At 42.2% G+C, this 20,254-nt stretch overlaps 1 protein-coding gene across 3 annotated transcripts in view; it reads right to left on the minus strand.

Moving 5' to 3' along the window:
* MYO5B (myosin VB) overlaps positions 1–20,254 on the minus strand; it is a 157,490-nt gene that overhangs the window by 3,391 nt on the left and 133,845 nt on the right. For 2 of the 3 annotated variants that reach the window (XM_065663542.1, XM_065663541.1), the window contains exons 29-38: positions 19,789–19,886; positions 10,568–10,766; positions 9,832–9,925; positions 8,498–8,641; positions 7,261–7,412; positions 6,827–6,916; positions 4,521–4,671; positions 3,074–3,359; positions 1,825–1,999; positions 668–748 (exon numbers count right to left, since the gene is read on the minus strand). In XM_065663542.1, the coding sequence (XP_065519614.1) occupies positions 668–748; positions 1,825–1,999; positions 3,074–3,359; positions 4,521–4,671; positions 6,827–6,916; positions 7,261–7,412; positions 8,498–8,641; positions 9,832–9,925; positions 10,568–10,766; positions 19,789–19,886 (1,470 nt within the window). Of the gene's footprint in view, positions 1–667; positions 749–1,824; positions 2,000–3,073; positions 3,360–4,520; positions 4,672–6,826; positions 6,917–7,260; positions 7,413–8,497; positions 8,642–9,831; positions 9,926–10,567; positions 10,767–13,889; positions 13,968–19,788; positions 19,887–20,254 lie in introns of all 3 variants that reach the window. The other variant, XM_065663543.1, reaches the window with a different exon arrangement.

A 20,254-nucleotide genomic window follows, 5' to 3' on the forward strand; every position in this document is an offset into this window, starting at 1 on the left:
ACCACAGAAAAAAAGGTGAGAATTCTTTTCTTCTCTAATGCCACAGCCATCTTTTCAGCAAATATCCACAGTAATTTCTACAGAGACTGTAGGAAACACTGCTTCAGAAGAACCCAAATACATTTTGTACATGACCACAAAGCAAGATACAGGGCTTGGGAACAGCATGACCGCCTTGTACAGCAGCAGCAGCAGTACAAAAATTTTTGATTCACCTACTTGGTGACAGAGACATATTCTCGGAGTAGCTGAACATATTTCCATTTCCTTTTCCTGCCTCCTCCTTGTGAGCATTAAAAGGTATTCATGTTTCATTTATTTATTTCTCCTTTAGTTACCATTTTTTGTCTTCTGTCTCTGAAGTAACTCCATTTCACTGATGCTTCGCTGACTCCTGCAACCTTATTTCTGTGTTGTGTTGCTACTGAAGAACTTTGGATTAGCTGAGCTGGGAAAATGGGTGATTATTGCTCATTGTGATTAACAGGCCACTTATCCCTGCAGCTGTATGTTGCAAGTAAGCATGTGCTTACTTGCACTAAATTTGGGACAACATGCAGCAGCATGCCTATTACAAAACATCCGAGCTGTTAATGACTTAATACAGACTAGTACTTAATACAGTCATTAGTACTATCTCCTCCATTTTACAGCCCTTGAAATTTACCTGTATGTCTCGAATGAAAGCTACTGTCACACGTTCTTCAAACTCATTCACTGGAGTGTAGAGATTAAGTATCTTTACAATCTGTTGAAAACAAAATAGGATTACAGACAATCATGAGAAACCAAACTTTTCAAGAATACAAAGCACCACTAAAAGGTTATCTTGCTATGGCCATAACCAAGGACAGGTTAGACAGGGCTTTGAGCAACCCTGTCTAGTGGAAGGTGTCAGGGAGGAACTAGATGATCTTTAAGGTCTCTTCCAACTCAAACCATTCTCTGATTCTATGATAACAAGTCTCCCATGACACTACTGAGAAGCAGAAGTAACAGAAATATCATCCTGGTGTTCCTTTGCCCACTCTAAGCTATGGTAAGCCTTTACAGTCCTATAAAAGCTACTTCTTATGGCAAAGTCTGTCAACTGGGAATACACTTGAACAACAGATTTACACAGGGACTCTGTTCGGTTGACACACAGTGACACAGGTGACCACTTCCCAGTACTTCTGATGTCACCTCTGCAAGACTTCTGAAGCTTCCACACTTCTGCTCCTCCACTACCACCCGTCAGCTTCTCAAGAACACATGTTCAAGACAGGGAGACAGAAATACAGGAGAAAGGATCTCCAAGAACTGGAGATCAGCTCACACCTCTCACTTCTTTCCTTCTACACCATTATCAAATGAGGACCAGGCAATCCAGCAGCAAAAAACATGAGTTCATATCCTTCTGGAACTTAGTCTTATAGTTTAAGGTCAGATCCCACCAGCCTACATGGGTGGTTATCAACTTCCTGCCCCAAATATGGATCTTTGGTGGGCATCCTGCAGACCTAGCCAGGTTAGACCCTGGGAAATGCCAATGTGTGGGTTTAAAATTCCAAGTGTCTGACTTATATCATGAACTTTTTGGGGCTGTGTTTCAACTTTGCAGGTTTCTGGAGCTCCAGTGTCATCAGTGCTGGATGGAGTGGAGCCGTTGCTGTGACCACCACTGACAGGGGTCAGTACTTACCAGTAGCCCTGAAAAGGACAAGGTGCCCCCACTGTTGGAATGGCACGCTGAGTCCAGGCACTGAAGAGCTGGCACCAGGACACCACCCTTTCCCATTCCTTTGGTTATCCTGTGGTATGAATCTCTGCCCTGCTCCTTACCTGCTGGGTTGTGAGTGATGTGCACAAGGAGCAGATGGCCTCAGCATCTTCTGCAGTTTTCTTTTTCAGCTGCAGAAGCTGTGCTGCCTGAATCAAGGGCTCCAAAGTTTGTGCTGCTCCACTCTCCTGCAGATTCTTCGCACGGAGCCATTCCTCCAGCTGGCTTATGTTAAACCTGGGTAAGCAACCAAGATAAGACATAAGCTGACAGCCCAGAGATAAGACATAGCATCTGAAAAATCCTCTACAGACTCAAGGTATGCTGCAGCGCTGGTAGATGTGACTTTTTGTGATTCATATTTGTGATACACATGACAAGACAGAACCAGACCAAAGCTTAATACTCAATAACTCAAAGCAAAATCTGTATTCTATGTACCTTAGAAATAGATGAGCTAAGTAACAGCTGAACACAAGAAAAGCACAAGGGATGTGCTTTTCTACAACATTTATGTTTGTTCAGATTCAGAAGTCAATTAAAATTAAGCTTTAGACAAGCTTTCAAATTATAACAAAATCCTGCAAGGCACCCGAGTATCTGAAAATATTTACACAAAAAATTGCCTGTGCCTGTGCCCACACCCACGCTGATGGGGAACATGCAAAAGATCCACTGTGGGAAGGGGAGAGGGTAGGAAAAAAAAAAAAAAGGAAGGTTTAAATCACTTGCACTAAGAAAGAAGTTGATAGATTTATGCCAGGGCTAATAAATATTCATGGCCCCTTTGTGGCAGGTTTGCAGTAGATGCCCTTTCAAATTTTGACCCTTATTACACCACTATGCTAAGACAGCAATGGGGAATGTAGGTCCCTGATCCCAGCCCGGCAGATCCTTTGCTGCCACTTCTCTGCTGTTCATGAGAAGCTGGAGGCACTGCACACAGCAGCAGGGGTTTAACATCTTTAAGGCTGGAGTCTTTGACACTACAACATTCAAAATCAGAGACTTCTCCATCCCAGTGTCCAACCTGTCCCACATCAGCTGCTCAGTCTTGGTGAGAGAAAGGTGGGGAAAGCATACCCCAGAGAAAATTAGTATAACATGTATTTAATTCAGAAGTGGCATGGTAAACTTCATCACACAGGCATTACACAATGGGGGTTAGATTTAACTGCATCAGTCCCCTGCTGAATCCAGTTTCTCTCCTTACTTACACCATTGCATTTGATTTTCCTATTTTCCACTACCTTATAAAATTAACAAAGCTTCCTTAAGTAGGTACATCCCTGCCCCAAGTCCCTGTCCCACCTTAGCTGCATGCCCGTGCTCCACGAGCAGACATCCTTCCTTAATAGGAGGTTGTTCAGGGCAACTGCACTGATCATGTAGAACAGCTGCTTGAAGACCTGCTGCACGATCTCTGGGTCCAGACCCTGGTCAGACATGATGGTGTGGAATGTGTTCAGCTGGCGAATGATTTCATCTAGGCTGTAGGAGATGTCACCATCTGCCACGCTGGAGCAGCGATTTCTGTAGCCCATTGGTTTGATACCACAAAGCCCTTGGATACTCTCATTTTCCAACACTGCAGACACTGAAAAAGGGGGGAAAATGAGCTAAAAGCACCTCTATCCACCTCTTAGTCACTAGAGGCAAGAACTGATCCTCCGTGAGCAGTTGCAAACATGCAGCAGTCTCAGTAATGTAACATGATGGATGCTGTGAGGTCTGAAAGCAGGACAGGTCTATGAATTGCTAGTTTACTGTGATAATACGGAATAGTTGAAGCACAAAATATATCTGTAAGGTTACATTTTTTTCTTCCTTGGTGTTACTACACAGAAATCACTTAAGATGCTGCAGAAACAGGCAACAGCTCTCTTTTGAGCTGTAATCAGTTCTCTCTGTATATCCACCACAAAGCCTTAAATTCTGCAGTTAAAGTGATTAATTGGCTCAAAGGATTGGAAGAAATGAAGATAGATTAGAAGTAATAACAGCCTGACTAACTGATAGAGGAACAGGACAAATTTCTACAACGAGCAGGAGGTACATGCAGCGATGGTAGGCAGTGATGCCATCTGGTGTAGCCAGAATTTGTGTAAGGACATTTGGAGGGTAAAGAAAAAGAGTCCCAGATACAGAAGGGACCAGGCTGGGAGCTCAATTAAAACACTAGTAGCTAGAAAATGTAAAGCACTGAGAACAACCCCTCAATTAGCTTAGTGATGAGGAGGACTAATGTAGATGGGGAGGTAATTCTTCTCATACTGACTCACCCTGGCAAAACAAGGGCTTTATTAGTCTCTTTTTCCTCTTCCCAATTCTCCCCTCCCTCATAATGTGCATTTCCACCCATAAAAAGCTTAACTGTGAACATGGTATGGAGGAGAACTGTGTTCCTACAGACCTACCAGCACCACCTCACCTCTGTCACCACCTCCCCAACAGAAAGGGAGGAGGTATCATTTATCATTTGGGGGGTGGGAGGGGGAGCCCTCATCTCTATTAGTTTCTATCATAGGGGAAAATATAAATTCATCCAGGTCTGCCTTCCTAACTCCTGGTCACTGCTGACACAAGGACCTCCAAACCAAGCCCTTATTTTTCGTAACATATGCCTTCCGACCAACTACAGGCATTTCCTTTGTGGTGAGGTCATTCTAGCACCATACAAAGGTCTGAAAAGCCCTCAGAGTAGATAATTATAGTGAAAAAAAAAACCCCACCCTCCTAAAGGCTAATGTGAATTTACCAATCATGGGGTGGAGTATGGCCCCTGCTATCTTAATGAGCTGCTGGTAGATCTGGATGGAGAGGTGGTCCAGCACCTGGCGGTATTCGATCAGGTCAAAGTTCTTCAGGCAGTGCTCATTCTGTTTAGGCGTATTTTGTGTCATGAAACCCTGAATGGGAGATTAAAACACCTAGTTTCGTTATTCCACCTATTTATAGTCCAGTAAACCACCCTATTTAAAAAAAACCAAACAACCCTTACAGTATAATATATCCAGAGATGTTACCAAAGGACACTGTTACTCTATTATAGAAAAGATCTAGACTCATAAATCACCTTTGATTTACTCAGCCATTTGTTCATAAATTATTACTACAGGTCTGCTTTTTGAAGAAAAGTACCATTAAGTGAGAAGTGTGCCATTTTAGCTTTAGCAAGGAGCAACATCTGTATTAACTGCAATATATATATGAACTAGAAAATGACATTTCAGTCCCTGAGAAACTTTTTCTAGCTATTTATCCCTCTAAGTCACAATTATTTATGAGAAACCAAGTATTTTGAGATTGATAGTTTAGGAAATGATTTAAAGAAATTTAACCACATGCTGCATGCTTTGACAATATTTTAAAAGATCTGAAATGTGGAAATCTCTCCAAGTAACTGAATTTATTCCCTGCCTTTTGCTGAAGCAGCAGCAGATCTCTGACCCTGCCACAAGTTCTGGGCTCAGACATTAGTGCTAGTTTTGCTGACAGAACCAAATGTGATCTAACTTAATTCTGTAGTCAACGCAGCCACTTTAATTGCCTGTTCATATTGTTTTCTTGTTTTGACACCAATTGATAGCTATGAAACTTTTTCTGTTGTTTGCTGAATAGGAAGATGCAAAAATACATGTACAGTTTGAGTTGACTTCAGAATTTCTCCATTTTTCTGACAAATGCTCTTTGCACTGACAGACTGCATTTAGTTTGGGATTTCCTTTCAAACCTGTTTCCTTTCAGATAGGTTGGATTTCAAATGAACAGTATTTTGAAAACCGTTCAGAATTATTTTTCCCCTTTGCTTTTCCACCAAATTATCAACTTAATTTGCAAATAGTGTTTCACTTAACATAGTAAATCACAGCAAAGGATCTGAAATTTAAGTTTGGGTTCCGTTTTTTCCTACCCTGCTGGTTTTCTGGAGATTTTCTTGAAATGTAATGTTGTTATGCAGGCAGAAGAGGGCGAACAGGAGCTAAACGATGAGTAATTATCATCTAAATTAATTTTCTTTTTAATTTAAATCTTGGAAGTCCAGCACCGAGTTTTACACACCAGTCATTATCTTGTGAATGACCTGAACAGTTAATTTGATTCTATGATTTATTTTTTTTCATTTTTTCTTAAAAGCTTGATTGCTTAATATATCTAACCCAAACCAAAACTAAATGAGAAATGACGTATTTGGCTCTGTTGAAAATCTTAATACCCGGAACATGTGGCTATAAGGATGGCAGCGTGTGATGTACTAAGAGGACTGTTACGATCTGATTTTCTCGGATCAGCTCTTATGAAATATTACTAAGGTGGCAAGAAATGAGAGGATTTATTTCCAAAAGCTTACATTATGATTTTCATTTTTGCCATCTCAAAGTGTGGTTATTTTGATCTAGTTGGACAGAACAGGAATAAATATCAGTATAAACATTAAAAAAAAAAAAATAAATAAAAATTGCGAAATTTGGGACAATTTTCCGCTGTCTAAAAATCATGGTTAATGAAAAGCTGCAGGACCTACTAGAACTAGGAGATTAGCCTTCAAAACACCCTGCCAGAAGGAAATCCCCTGTTTGGACAAATTGAAGTGCATGGTTGGCTATGAAATTTAAACTATTCTGTTGCATGTGATGTAGGGGTTCTGCCTTCAGATCTCATATGTTGAGATCAAATAGTGCAATGCCCCATGAACCTTTGGTCCACTTCAGACTACACAGAAGGGAGAAATGTTTCACTATGATGGTGGTTGCCTAGAAAAGCTGTGGCTGCCTCATCCCTTGCAGTGTTCAAGGCTAGGTTGGACGGGGTTGGAGCAACCTGCTCTAGTGAAAGGTGTCCCTGCCTGTAGTAGGGGGTTGGAACTGGATGAGCTTTAATCTCCTGTCCAACCCAAACCAGTCTGGGATTCTGTGATTCTAGAAACTGCCTCATGTTATACCCAAACAAAAGAGCAAAGTCAGAGATGATCCCTGACCAGAGGGAAGCCACTAGACCCGGGGGACCTGACGATCCTTCCTGGAGGAATGCCAGCAAACTCAAGATCAATGATGAGTTTCTTACCGCATCTCCGCTGTACTGCTTTAAACAGTGCAGGAAGCGACGTGTATTCGCCAGCCAAAACGATGTCATCTCAAAATCATTATTGTGTTTCTAGAGGAGCAAAATTAAAGGAATGTGAGACTCCTCTCCTTCAGTGAGGGATGCTGGCATAGCAAGACAAAATGATTTTGAGTTTCCTCATCTAGAATCATGAAGCTCTCTCTCTGCATATGGGCAGTATTAGCCATTTGTTCCCTGTAAACATTCTATTTTTAATCTGTAGGTGCAATTATATTGCTAGAATATTAATTCTCCTTGTTCTTTTAAAAAGGGAAGCCATAAGAGTAATTTGGTTTGAAAATCATCATAATGAGAGCTGAATATCACACCTTTTGACATGCTTATTACCGGCTTAGATCATCTCAACCCCAGGACAAGAAAAAATTGATACCTACCTTCAGCACTTTCTTTATGCCATTGATGGTGGAGGTGAGCAAGGAGTGCACTTTCTGGTCATCATTGATGTAATCCGCGTGTCTGATGCACATGTAGAGGATATAGGCAGGAAGGCAAGGAACAGTAGCAGACACCGCCTGGGGCTTGAGATCTAGAAGGTTTAGTGAGGGTTTTTTTGTTTGTAAATCCTCTCAAAATTCATCAACTGGCAGGGAAACAGTGAGCACCTGAGCTGCACTTGTAACCAGCAAACCTGTCTGCCCCAAACCTGGGGAAGGCTAGATTTTGGCCCTGTGACTTGCATCCCTCTCTGCAACGTGGACACAGAACCAGAGGTACAAGTGCAGGAGAGATGGACCTGCTGGAGCCTGCCAAAGCAGAAAAGCTGCAACACTATGCCTCAGGGGAGTAGCATTGTCTGCGCTGAAGTTTGTGACAGTGTCTCATTTCACCTTATGGATGCATAGGTAGCATTAGATCTTCTTTACCATGTAAAAGCCTACCCAAGAGGCACAAAAACAACCTTAGAAAAGCCTCCTAAGGCTTTTAGGACTTTCTCCCACAGAGTATAACCCCCATCACTGAACTCATGACGTAGTAAATCCTTTCCCTTATGATACTGAATCCTAATGGCAGCTTAGGGGATTTGCAGCTTCCAAAGAAAAAGCCTGTTTGATTAGGGGAACTTCAAAGACCACAGCAATGGGCTAGCACTGCTCTTTGAACACTTTCTATATCCTTACTGGTTTCTTCTGGGTTAGAGAGAGATGGTAAATACTAACACTTTAGCACAGCTTCCCTAACAGCATTGAATAAGGGAATGCTACAGCAATTCCGATCAGACCTTCAAGCACAAAGGTGCTCCCAAGTTTATTATCTGTTATCTGTTACTATCTCATAAATCAAACTACTTCTGTTCCATTGCTGCACAAAATCCACAGGGTCTATCCTTTGTTATCCCCTCCCTATCAATTACCACACTGTATGTAGTTCAGCAAGTTACTGCCTGCCCTACAGCCTCCTTTTTTGAATTTTTTTTTTTCCTATTCCTAAGGATTATATCCATGCTGGTCTATCTGCTTAGTGCTGCACTGATCTGCCTACCAAAACTGCTGTCACCACAAACATGCAGCCCTCAGAAAGGATTAATTTAGGAAGATATATTTGTCTACCTTGAGATCTCAAGTTTACAAACTATCCCACGCAAGAGAAGAAGGAAACAAGGAAGCTCCTCACCTATAATGAGGTTTTGGATGAGGAGTGGCTCGTCTTCCTTATAATATTCCAACATGCCCTGAAAATTTTTCTCCTTCCTCTGAACAGCAACTTGCATGTGACATTCACGCTGCCTTCTGTCTGCTGGTACCACAGTCTGGAATGCTGTGAAGAGAAAAGAGCATAAAAGGTGGTACCTGGCAATTGAAAACTGTTCAGCTCCTCCACAGCCTTAGAGCAGACACCAGGACAAAAACGTTATATATTGTTTCCAATAATGTTATTATCTTCAACAGACTTCTAGAAATATAAAGAACCAGATCTTGAATTACCAGTCAGCAGTGGTTCTGACTCTGAATGAAAGAAAAAGTACAAAAGCTGGATTTAAGGAGGGAAATATGAAGTAATTTTTATTTTCTAAGGAACCACAGGCTAGAAAGTAATAACTCTGTGGGAAATTTTTTAGTGTATGGCTTTCACAGAGAGGAAGAAAAATAGCCAGACAATGAAAATACACTGAAACATCACATCTCCTTGCTGGCTGTAAAGCTGAAGAACCATGGTGGCACACCATTAAACACTGTGCTTCCATAAAAGCTTAATAAAAGAGAAAGGACCAGCACACAAGTACTGCAGGAAACAGCGGCCTGCTGCATGCAAATTACAGTGACAGAGACCAGCTGTGCGAGTTATGGAAGCTCTCCAGTTATTCAGCTTAATTTCATTTAATGCCTAGTTTTCAAAAATTAGCTCATGAGAATGGGGTTCTCTGACTAATCATGGCATCTCCAGAGAGTGGGAAGGTCCTTCTATACAACACAGATGTCACATCTGAGATGTTTTCTGATCAAGCAGAATGTATGCATAGATTTTAATCCTAAGTGGTTTTAATTCCTCCTCAAAATTGCCATATCAGCACACTTGACTGCTAACCATTGGTATCCTCTCTCCATCTCCTCGTGGGTCACATCATCAACAGCAATGACAGCAAAAAGGTTCCTTTAAATACCCTCCAAACCCTGATACACCAAGAATCAGACCAATATCTCCACCAAGTGCTTGTCCCCCATCACTTCCTGGGCCCACTTCCAAGTTTACCATGTTCAACAATGTTAACAAGCTAAAGCTACAGCAGTGCAGCTGTACTTGTTCAAAGGCAGCCTAAGCATGACCCAGGAGCACCATTTGGACATTTGGTTCCCTGCTGTCATGCCAGCAATTAGCTCAGTGCTTGCTCCTAGTTCAATGCCAGAATGAGCAAAATCTTACAAAACCTGCAGCTCTCCAAAGCGAACCAAAAAAGCAAAACCAGAGTGCTGTTCCTCCACCCCAATGTCTACCAACAGCCAAGCCACCTTGAAAATCTTGGACCTTCTTCATATAAACCTTCAGCTCCTTCTTCAGCTTCTTCTCATTCTTTTCCAGCTTCTCTAGCAATTCTTTAAGATCCTGAAAAACAGAAGATGCATTGGGTTTAAAATAAAACATTAAGCCCAAGAACAACTCTAATGAGGAGTTTGCAGCAGGCAATACTCACAATACACCACCCAGAGCATTTTACTCCTGACTTTTAATCATGTAAACAGTTCCAACACTACTCTACATACTAGAGTTGTTTAGAAAGGCACCTGAACTCAGAAGAGACCAATGTTCACTCCAGATACAGGAGGTGAGAAAGGGAAGATTTATGACCAGCCAAGGCCAAGTTTTTGGAGTAACAACTGCCCCTCCACACTCCCAATCAATGCAAGTAAGAAGAAAGCATTGTGTTATCTGTGTGCATAACTACACATTACAGTGATCTCATTTGTTAGGCAGTGCCACAAAGTGGACAGGCTTAAAGAAAATGAAAAATAAAAAAATAAAACACCTAGGAAGTTAGGAAAGTCATACAGCCATTGAACCATGGTCCAAGGCCAAGTACCAACACTCCCCAGTGCTCCAGTGGGAGATGCTGAAGGATTCTGCAGAGTTTAGGAGGTGTGAAAGTGACCCCAGTGCTTTTCTTCCCATTCATGGTTCCTAGCTCCTTTCTTTCAGCATGGCTTTTTTTCTTCTTCCTTAGGCTGTGTTTTCAGTACAGCCTCTTACCAGATTCTCATTGGTGAGACGTGTAATTTCTTGCTGAATTCCAAACTCCACCTGAACCTCTGGAGAGAGCTGCAGGTTCTGCAGGAAAGTCTGCTGCTGCTTCTCCATCTCTTCTTTCATTGCATCCATCTGGTTCTTCAGAGCTTCCACCTCCTCTTCATGCTCCCTTCTCTGATCCTGTAGCTGTGCTTCCAGCAACCTAAGAAAAGGACCATACCTATCAGCCTGTGTTTTCAGCATTGTGGTTGTAACCACCATTTACATCCTTCAAAGCTGGCCAACCTGGGAAGTGTTCCCAGTCAACTTCCAATAAAACTGACACAAGATTGGATATAAGGAAGAAATTCTTTACTGTTAGGGTGGTGAGGCACTGGAATGGGTTGCCCAGGGAAGTTGTAAATGCTCCATCCCTGGCGGTGTTCAAGTCCAGGTTTGACAGAGCCTTGGGTTGGCCTGGTTTAGTGGGAGGTGTCCCTGCCCATGGCAAGGGGGTTGGAACTTGATGATCTTAAGGTCCTTTCCTAACTATTCTATGATTCTAAAGGTGTGCTGTGGCTATCACTGGTATATTTGTCTGACATCTGTCTGTCATTACTGCAGATCAAATACTTGTGAAATTAAGAGTAGTGAGATCAAAAGTCTGGCTTTTTTATTTTTCTTTTTTATAAAACGAAGTAAAAAAACCCCCAACAATTCCAAGAGTTCTCTTTTATCTGTAACAGTATCAAAAATTTGAGTTCCTTTATTCTTCCCATTAGCAAAAAGCAAATGCATGGCAAGAAATCCATGCAGATCACCACCTGTGATCTTTTTGCAAAAGCTCAGCTTGAAGGGCGTTTGTTTTTGTGCTCACTTCCTTTCAAACTTCGGTTCTTTACCCCTGTAGTAGTCTCTAAATATTAGAGAATCCCAGACTGGTTTGGGTTGGAAGGGAACTTAAAACTCATCCAGTTCCAACTGTCTGCCATGGACAGGGACATCTTCCACTAGAGCAGGTTGCTCCAAGCCCTGTCCAACCTAGCCTTGAACACTGCCAGGGATGGGGCAGCCACAGCTTCTCTGTGGATTTTCTGTCATCTTCATCAGTTTCTGCTTTCAATATTGCTACTGACTTCACCTGGACCCTTCAGTAGGGAGAAAAAAGACTTCTACTCCATAACAAATTCTACCTCCATGACACACACCTGACGGAAGCTATGAAAACCAGCCCTTCTCCCACTTTTAGGTGGGTACCCAACTTTTTCTCTAATAATTTGTCCTGCCAAACTTTCCTACTCCCTCTTCCCCTACTCCAGGTCTCCTTCTAGCCCTGCCCTGAGCCTGTGCACAAGGACAAACCTGGGCAGGAAAATGGTGAACTAAAGTATGCTATTTAGTCAATGCATTAACCAGCTATTTCTTAAAACCATTAATCCAAGGGAAGAATGATTCATTACTTGGATGTTAACTCCCCTCCTGTACACACCTGATGGGAATGTTGATAAACCCACCAAGTGACATCGTAAAGGGTATTCCCTACCCTCTGCTAAATAGAAATCTCCCTGTTAGTCCCCCAGCTCTTTCAAGAAAACCAAAGAAAGTGACTCCAGAAGCTATGAGGACTCTAAGGAAGGGCCAGCAAATGCAAAATATTAGTCCCAAACACAGGGACTAGTCACATTACACAGGGCAATGGTGACAATGAGGAAGAATGACAGAGGAGGACAACCAAGTCCACGTTCTTCCTGTAGCTGATGGATGTGCTCTTCTGGGCAGAGCTACAGACACTACACCCCAGGCTTATGGGCTTTGTGTCTTTGTGACACTGATGCAAATGGAAATCCCCAAAGATGAGGAAAACTCTGGTGTTGACAGCTTCACATTCACTCAAGACACACACAGACACGGAGCTGTGCCAGTGGGAAAAAGCTACAATTCTGGGAAACTCATGGAGAAACTAGGAAACTCATGGAAATTCATGCCTGTGAGCAGTTCCCCTGCAGGAACTATTAAGCATGGACAATTTTTACTGTTTTGTTTTGTTTTTTAAAGCCTGTATGAAAGAACATATACTTTCTATGAAAGATCTCTGCATAAGAAGTATTAATCATTCTCCGAGGGCATGGGGTTTGTTATTGTTACTGGAAGATCTAAATAACCCAATCTCTATTCCCATTTTCTCTATCCCAGCCAAAACCAGCATATCCAGCAAAAGACAGAAAAACATGTTTTCCTGCTATAGAAACCTTGTCAATAATGCATGGAGTCTCGTAATCATGTCAGGAGTTATATTCTTAATAGGCTTGGAAAATACAGGCCCACCATGAAATTAATATTAATTACTTAATTTCCATTTTATTTCTTCACATAGGTTCAGATTAAGTGAGCCGCCTGCAGAAAAACATCCCCCTTCTATGAATTTCCTGTATTGCTTTGGAAAACAGATGAATCATCCCTCTTGTTGTTCTTGTTATTGTTTGGTTTTACTCTGATACCTATATATCAGACCACTTTAGACTACTTTATACAAAAGATTTGTTTCCCTCTCTATAATGTCCTTAATCAGCTCATTTTACCATATATATATATATATATATATATATAAAAGCACAGATTAATTAACAGTTAATTATCAGCTATTCCAAGCACCAGGTTGAGCCAGGAGAAGAATCCAGGAGTCCTGCCTAGCTGTATTTCTAAACCTTCATTAACTTGGAGATGAGAGGTCATTACAGAGCAACCAGCATCCCCAGGAGATACGGAATTTGCAGGTACTGCCCCTGTGTATCCCTCTGGGTATTTCCCCACCAGATCCAGTCATGGGAAGGATGGCACTGGGTGTCCACCTTCCTCCTTATACCTACAGGCAATGCACGGATGGGAGCACACAATCATGCAAAGCAGACAGCATCGCAATACAAGCATGGGGACTCTACTTCTGACATGTCCAGAATGGGGAGAAAGCATTTTCAGGAGGTGTCATGTCTTAGTACAATTTGCAAAAAAACCCAAACAAATCCCATCTAAAATGGGGCTGGGTTTTCTTTGGCATAGTGGAGATTACAGCTTCCCAACACCTTTATCTCACATAATTCTCACTGAACCACAGATCAGGCATTAATGGCAACAGCCACCAGCAGCAATGCCCAATTAGAAACACAACTCCTCCTCTGAAAATTAGAGGGTCTCATTTCCTCCAGATTCCTACCTCTGGCTGCTCCCAAAGAGGACAACAGTTTCCTACAGAGGACAACAGGACAACAGCAGAGGAAGAGAAAAAACAAAAAGGCAAGTGAAAGGGGGAGAGGGGAGAAGCAGCAGGGGAAAAGAGAAAGTGTTTGACCTGGCAACTTGCTTTAAACCTTGATAAGCCAAGCCGAGCTCTCCATCTTCATTGAGATACCCCCAGTCCTCAGTCATGCTAGAAATAACGGACAGAGAAAGGAAACAAGAAGGACAAAGAAAGACAAAAGGTCAATTGCAGTAGAAGGGGAAAAGGTGCAGAACCCTTATTAATTTAATTCTGGTTTTAAACTACACTTTGATTACACTGTATTTCCTTTTCCACCCTGCTGAAGGACAACCATGCCCTGGCTGTGCTCCATATGACACCCCTGGCTAGGGGAGCTTTTCCTTCCTCCCCAGCTATAAAACATGTCCTTGTGCATTCCCATCCTTCCCAACCCACTGCAGTTAATATGGGAACACAACATGATTTGGGTTGGAAGGGATCATCGCAGATCACCCAGTCCGGCCTTCTAGCAGGTTATCATCATTCCTGAGATGTTCCTGCTTTTACCAAAAATCCCAACTCCCGGATGTCAGAGCCTGAGTTTTTCTTTCTGTATGGCTAAACTGTTTCCGTATGACTGCAAAGAAAATCTGGGATGCCCATATCACACCAGCTAGCTCAAATCCTCGGGAAAACCTTATGCTTTAAAACCAGGGAAGAGGCAACAAGGACTGTGAGGGATAAATGAGAGAGCAGAAGTCAGCACAAGGGGTAAGGAATAGCTGCCCAAGCACAGACAGGGTGAACTTAAAGACAGAATGATCCTTAGCAGCTCCCAACAGGCTTCCTTGCTTCTCCCTGTCACAAAATTAAAGCTGGAGCACCCTGCAAGCGCTTCCAACCTACAGTGCAAACACAACACAACCCCATATTTTATTGCTTACTGATTGCTTGGAATAGCTTACTTCTCTTCCAGACCTTCTATCCTCTGGCACATCTCACTAATAAGACATTTTAAAGATGAGTTCCTCCATTTCCTTCCTTCTGCAGCAGCTTGCACTTGTCTAAATAATACTTGCACTGGTCTTTCTACCAAATAAATTTTCGTTCTTCAGAAGGATCAGTCATCAAGTCAAAACCATCAGCCCTTCCTCAGAGCAAACTTTGGTCCAAACAGCCCTTGGATGTCTGTTTCCTTATATCTTGGATAGAAGGATCTTTATATCAAATCTCTCCAATACCCATACAGGCAGAAAAATGCCTCATGTCTCTTGTCACTTAAATACTAAAAGATTCCTTTTAACAGTTGAGTTTGTGTTGATTTTTGTTGCGAGTTTTTTTTTTTTTTTTTTAAGTTCTAAAAGGCAAGAAACTCATTTGTCTTTTTTAATGAGGTGTTGAACACATGACAAAGAGTGATACAAGCTGGTCAACCTGACCAGGAACACTTCCTACAGCCAGATTTTACTTGGCTTTGATGTCAGTTCAGAAACAGTTTTTCTTTCTGATATAATAAAGAAAATAAATGACAACCAAAAAAATAAGAAATCACTTAATGTATCATTAAACTTTCAGACCAATAAAAGAACTAAGTCAACATGCATCTCCGGTTTTGAAAAGAGGTGTAGCAGATGCCATTCCCCAGCAAACAAAGCTCTGCATATTTAAGTGTAAAAGAACAACACAAAACTTTCTAAAGCAAATTTTCACACAAGGAAAGCGGTGAGATATATGATGCTGAAGCACCACCATGAAAGGACTCAAGAGGTGTCTCACCAATGTAAACAGCTTGTACATCTATTCTAGTGTATGAGCATGGCATTTCTCAAAACTAGCAAATATTTCAGGCATTAACATTTAGAAAATTCATCATGAATTTAAACTGAAGTCTTCTTTTCATCTCATACATAGCAGGTTTCCAAAAGAGTCCATTGGCTGACTGATACAGTGAGGTTTATTGGTCTGGTTAGTAAGGCGTTTTTTGGGGGTTCAGTTAATCTTAACAGAACATGTGCTTTGGCACTGAAACCCAAGAGAAAGCCCAGGAAGGATCCTCACTATTTATTTATGTCAGTAATATGGGAAATCTCACAAAACGAGCAGCGTTTTTAAGAGATGCATCTTCTTGGAACAGGAGGAAGACAGCTCTCCTGCTTCTTTTAATCATCTGTGTTGTGGTAAATGAGGAAAGCAGCTCAACAGGGTGCAATTATACTAAGATAAAACTGCCCTGAGAAATCAGCATTCAGTCCATGTCCATCAGCCAGCATGGATTCAGAAATCACTGAGATCCCCTTACCCAGAAGGTCATACTGACATTAAAAGTCAACAGGAGTCCTTTCAAGCTAATTAGAGTAATTGGTATATGCTAAAATAATTCTGTAAAATGCTGGGTAAATCCATCTTTCTCAGAAATAAGGCTGAAAGGAGTTGAAATGACATTTTTTACAAATCCTCATTTCTCCTTTATCTCCTTATCTTGGAGGTTTGGGCCTGAGAGTGCAGCTGGTGACCTGCAGTTTGCAAACTGCCTTCATGAAAGGAGACATGAAAGGAGACAAATTCCTGCCAGTTGCCTCCCTCTCCTCCTCCATTTAGCCTTCTGCAAGTGGCTTGAAGGAGGTGCACATACACCCAACCCCAGAGATGTTATTTTTATCATCTTCAGATCATTATCATCTCTCAACAAAGAAGAAAGCATATTTGATTTTCAAACACAAATGTGTTTTGATTTTTTTTAATTAAGTGAAAAACTAATGCACATCACAGATTAGATACAGGACAGAATGAGAAGCAGGGATAAAAGGAGACATGTTGGAGACTAGTAAGGAGAGATATGAACCCCTTCCCATGGCATGGCCTCTTCCAGCTGCGAAAGCATCCTCCACATGAAGCTCTTGACTTCGCACTGCAGCTGCAGGTGGGAGTTACCCAGAAGAAAATAAAGAGCCATGTACTCCACAGAAATCACTTGGAAGTTATCACAGAAGTTAATTTCAAAGACTAAGCCTGATCTGCTTTGAGCTGCCAGGTTATTATCTCTAACATCATCACCTGGTCTTTTGTTGGCTCTAACTTTCCACCAAGATCAAAACAGGCTTGAAAGAAAAATCCCAAGAACTGAAACAGGAAACAAAAAGCCTACTTAGCTTTACATTTGTTATTGAAGCAGAAAATCAGCTGGCAACTAACTTGATGCTTTACTCTTTAGCAGTTGAAAGTCAGGAAAAAAAAAAGGGGGGGGGGGAATAAAAATTAAAAAATAATAAAACAAAGAAAATAATCTGAGCTCGCTGCATTTATAAGGGGCTGTTTTTTAATCCATACTTCCCCTTGACCTGGCATCAAAGGGCTTTCCCCTGAGAGCAGCGTGGAGAAAGAACTGCTGCATGGGCAGGGTTAGCAGCACCTGGCAGTTTTTCCTGTTTTTCTCCTGCTGTATTTACAACTCCTGGATTATATAGACATAGAGTGAATAAAAGTCTGTCTCCCACCCAGGTAAAGCCACTTCATCCACGGCCCAAATAGCTAAGACATGACTTCAAGAGTGACCATGGCAAGTTAGGTGGACCTTTACCGCGTCAGTCAGACTGAACTGGTGGAAGAGCATCCACCTCAGTTAGAAACTGCCCTCAGACTGAGGGGGATCAGGGTAAAGAGAAATAGAAATGATTCTTGCAGGTGGGAGAAAAAGTGGCTCTTGTTTGTTAGTCCCACTTGAGAATTGCAATCCCAGCAGGAAAGCTGTCCATTAAGCTGTCCATCATAATCTCGATCTATGGGTCAAGATTAGAAAGAGAAAACAGTTTTATTTCTCATGCTGCCACACTTGACTCTAGAGTACGAATGTTAATTAGTGCTGGGTGGAAGAGATATAATTTATATACCTGAATACAATAATCCATGCTCCCTGAGATTTTGTTTTCATCTATTTTATTGCCATCGACTCCAGCCTACAGTTTAAAACTCAGCTCGATATACAAACAAATGCACAGGGAACCATATAACTGGGAAGCTGGTGGTGATTAATCAGCCACTGGATAAATCACTGCAGAAATCGGAGTGATATACATAGAGCTGCTGCTACTGAACTATACGAGCCTAGCTCCAGCCAGCCTGCATATGAGAGGTAAACAAAAGAAATAATAAGAAACTGAGCCTGGAGGTAGCAGACTTCCCTTACCAAATCTTAAGAGGCCAAAAAACCACCAAGGCCTGATCACACGAACTTTTAAATTGCAGCTCACCTGTCCCATTGAAAGGAAAGAGATTTGTATTCCTGTGGAAAATTAGATCATTGCAGCATTTCTGATGATTTACATGCTTGATTCAATCCTCCCTGCGGAAGTTGTTAAGTCTGGAAACCAGAGCAGCCAAAGAATCAAAGAACCATATGATGGTTTGTGTTGGAAGGGACCTTAACGACCGTCTAGTTCCAAGGACTGAAGTCGCTTGGCAGGCTGAGTGAAAGCAGAAAACACATACTCCAGAATGGCCAAATACCGACGAATGCCGGGGAACAATGATACAACCTGGTCAGGCACATGCTCTACAAAAGCAGCAACTCTTACTTCGACTCAAACTCCTTTACCAAAGCCTGGTCACAGACTGATCATCCCTACACATGTCATACTGGAAAATGCAGTTTAGAGAGTAATGAAAGCTGTGACTGATAATGGGATTTCACATCCCATACCAGTGCCTACACCTCCAGGATAAAGTTCGAAGGAAAAGTGACCAAAAAACATACCTCGCAGTAGAAGCACACCAAGCCCCATTGATTTACTGACAAAATGGTGATGTTTAAATCAATCTCATCACTTTTGCTGCAAGAGGTGCAGAAATTTCATCAGGAAGTTTACTTCAGGAAAACAAATATGCAATGGCAACAAACTGGAAAAAAACCCAAACCCTGGTCCTGATCCAGACAGACATGATGTCCAGATGAGAAACCCTTGTCACAAGAGTCCTAGACCCCAACAATCCCAACTCCTCCAGGCCTCCAGCCCAAAAAACTGGTGGCAGAACTAGTGTGGGCAGAGCCTCACTCCAGCCATCAGGGTTTCCACATATGTTTAAACACAATGTATGTGGAACCCAGCCCTTCCAGCAAGCCCATCTTTGTACTCACACACTTGATTTCCACAGGTTCTCCCATGGCTTTCACAAGAAGTAAAATAGATGCATATTCAGAAAATCCAGCCCATACTATGGCAGAAACCTTGAGGGACATACAGCACAGACACTATGCCAAAGCTGACTGGACAGCTACATAGAATCATAGAGTCATGGAATGGTTTGGTTGGAAGGGACCTTAAAAACTCATCCAGTTCCAGCCCCTGCCATGGGCAGGGACACCTCCCATTAGAGCAGGCTGCTCCAAGCCCTGTCCAACCTGGCCTTGAGCAAAGCAAGGGATGAGGCAACCACAGCTTCTCTGGGCACCCTGTGCCAGCGCCTCAGCACCCTCACAGGGAAGAGCTTCTGCCTAAGAGCTCATCTCAATCTCCCCTCTGGAGAGACTAAAGCCATTCCCCCTTGTCTTGTCGCTACAATGTACGTACAGCTGTATATACGCTGAATTTTTGCACATCAAGCAAGGCACATGGATTTCCCACTGCACCTAGCCATCCAGTCCTGAAAGCGTTAAGCAGCTTTTCACAATTTTTCACATTACATTCAGAGATGGCGTGCCTTTACTCATATACATACAGGTATGAATAAAACCCTAAGTAAGTCCAGGCTTTCCTACCCTGGAATGCTAACAACCTTCAGCAACCAGTATCTCCCTTCCTTTGGGGATACACCACCTCAACAAGCTGGGTTCCTCACCCATTACAATATGTGTGTGTGTGGTCCTTTATGATCCATCCTTTACTCATGGTGCAGAATACAATCCAAAAACTGGTAACTCTCTAAAACATGTTGTGAATTCTGGTCTGGATCCCACCTCTCATACTTTGCTCCTTCCGTCAGCCCCTCCTGCTGCTGCAAAGTGGTCCACACTTACTGGTTTGTCTTGCACATCCCCTGGTAGGCTTCAATCGCATCCTCCTGATCAATGTGCTTGTCACTGTTTGGCCATCTGGTGTCATTGGCGATGCTCTCCTAAATTCAACAGCAAAACACAGTAGCATGACATCCTGCACTTCTCTTCCTGTGTTTCAAAGTTACCAATACTGAAACTTCTCTGGGACCTCCATTAAAATAGAAAGTTTCTATGAATTCACATGCATGCAAACAGACAGTAGCAAAGATTAGGAGATGGAAGGAGGATGCTGTGAACCTGGGAGGGAGATAAGAGAGGTGGTGTGGACTGCAATACAAAATATAGAAAAGCTCAAGGAATAATAAGGCAGTGAATTAAAAAAGCCGAAGTGAGGGCGTTCATAAAATGTACTCTTCCATTGGAACAGGCTCTAAACAAAAAGCTGTCAAATGACTGTGATGGGACAAGCTCCCTTCTTTCCTACACA

This window comes from Lathamus discolor, chromosome Z (assembly GCF_037157495.1).
Source record: "Lathamus discolor isolate bLatDis1 chromosome Z, bLatDis1.hap1, whole genome shotgun sequence".
NCBI classification, from domain to species: domain Eukaryota; kingdom Metazoa; phylum Chordata; class Aves; order Psittaciformes; family Psittacidae; genus Lathamus; species Lathamus discolor.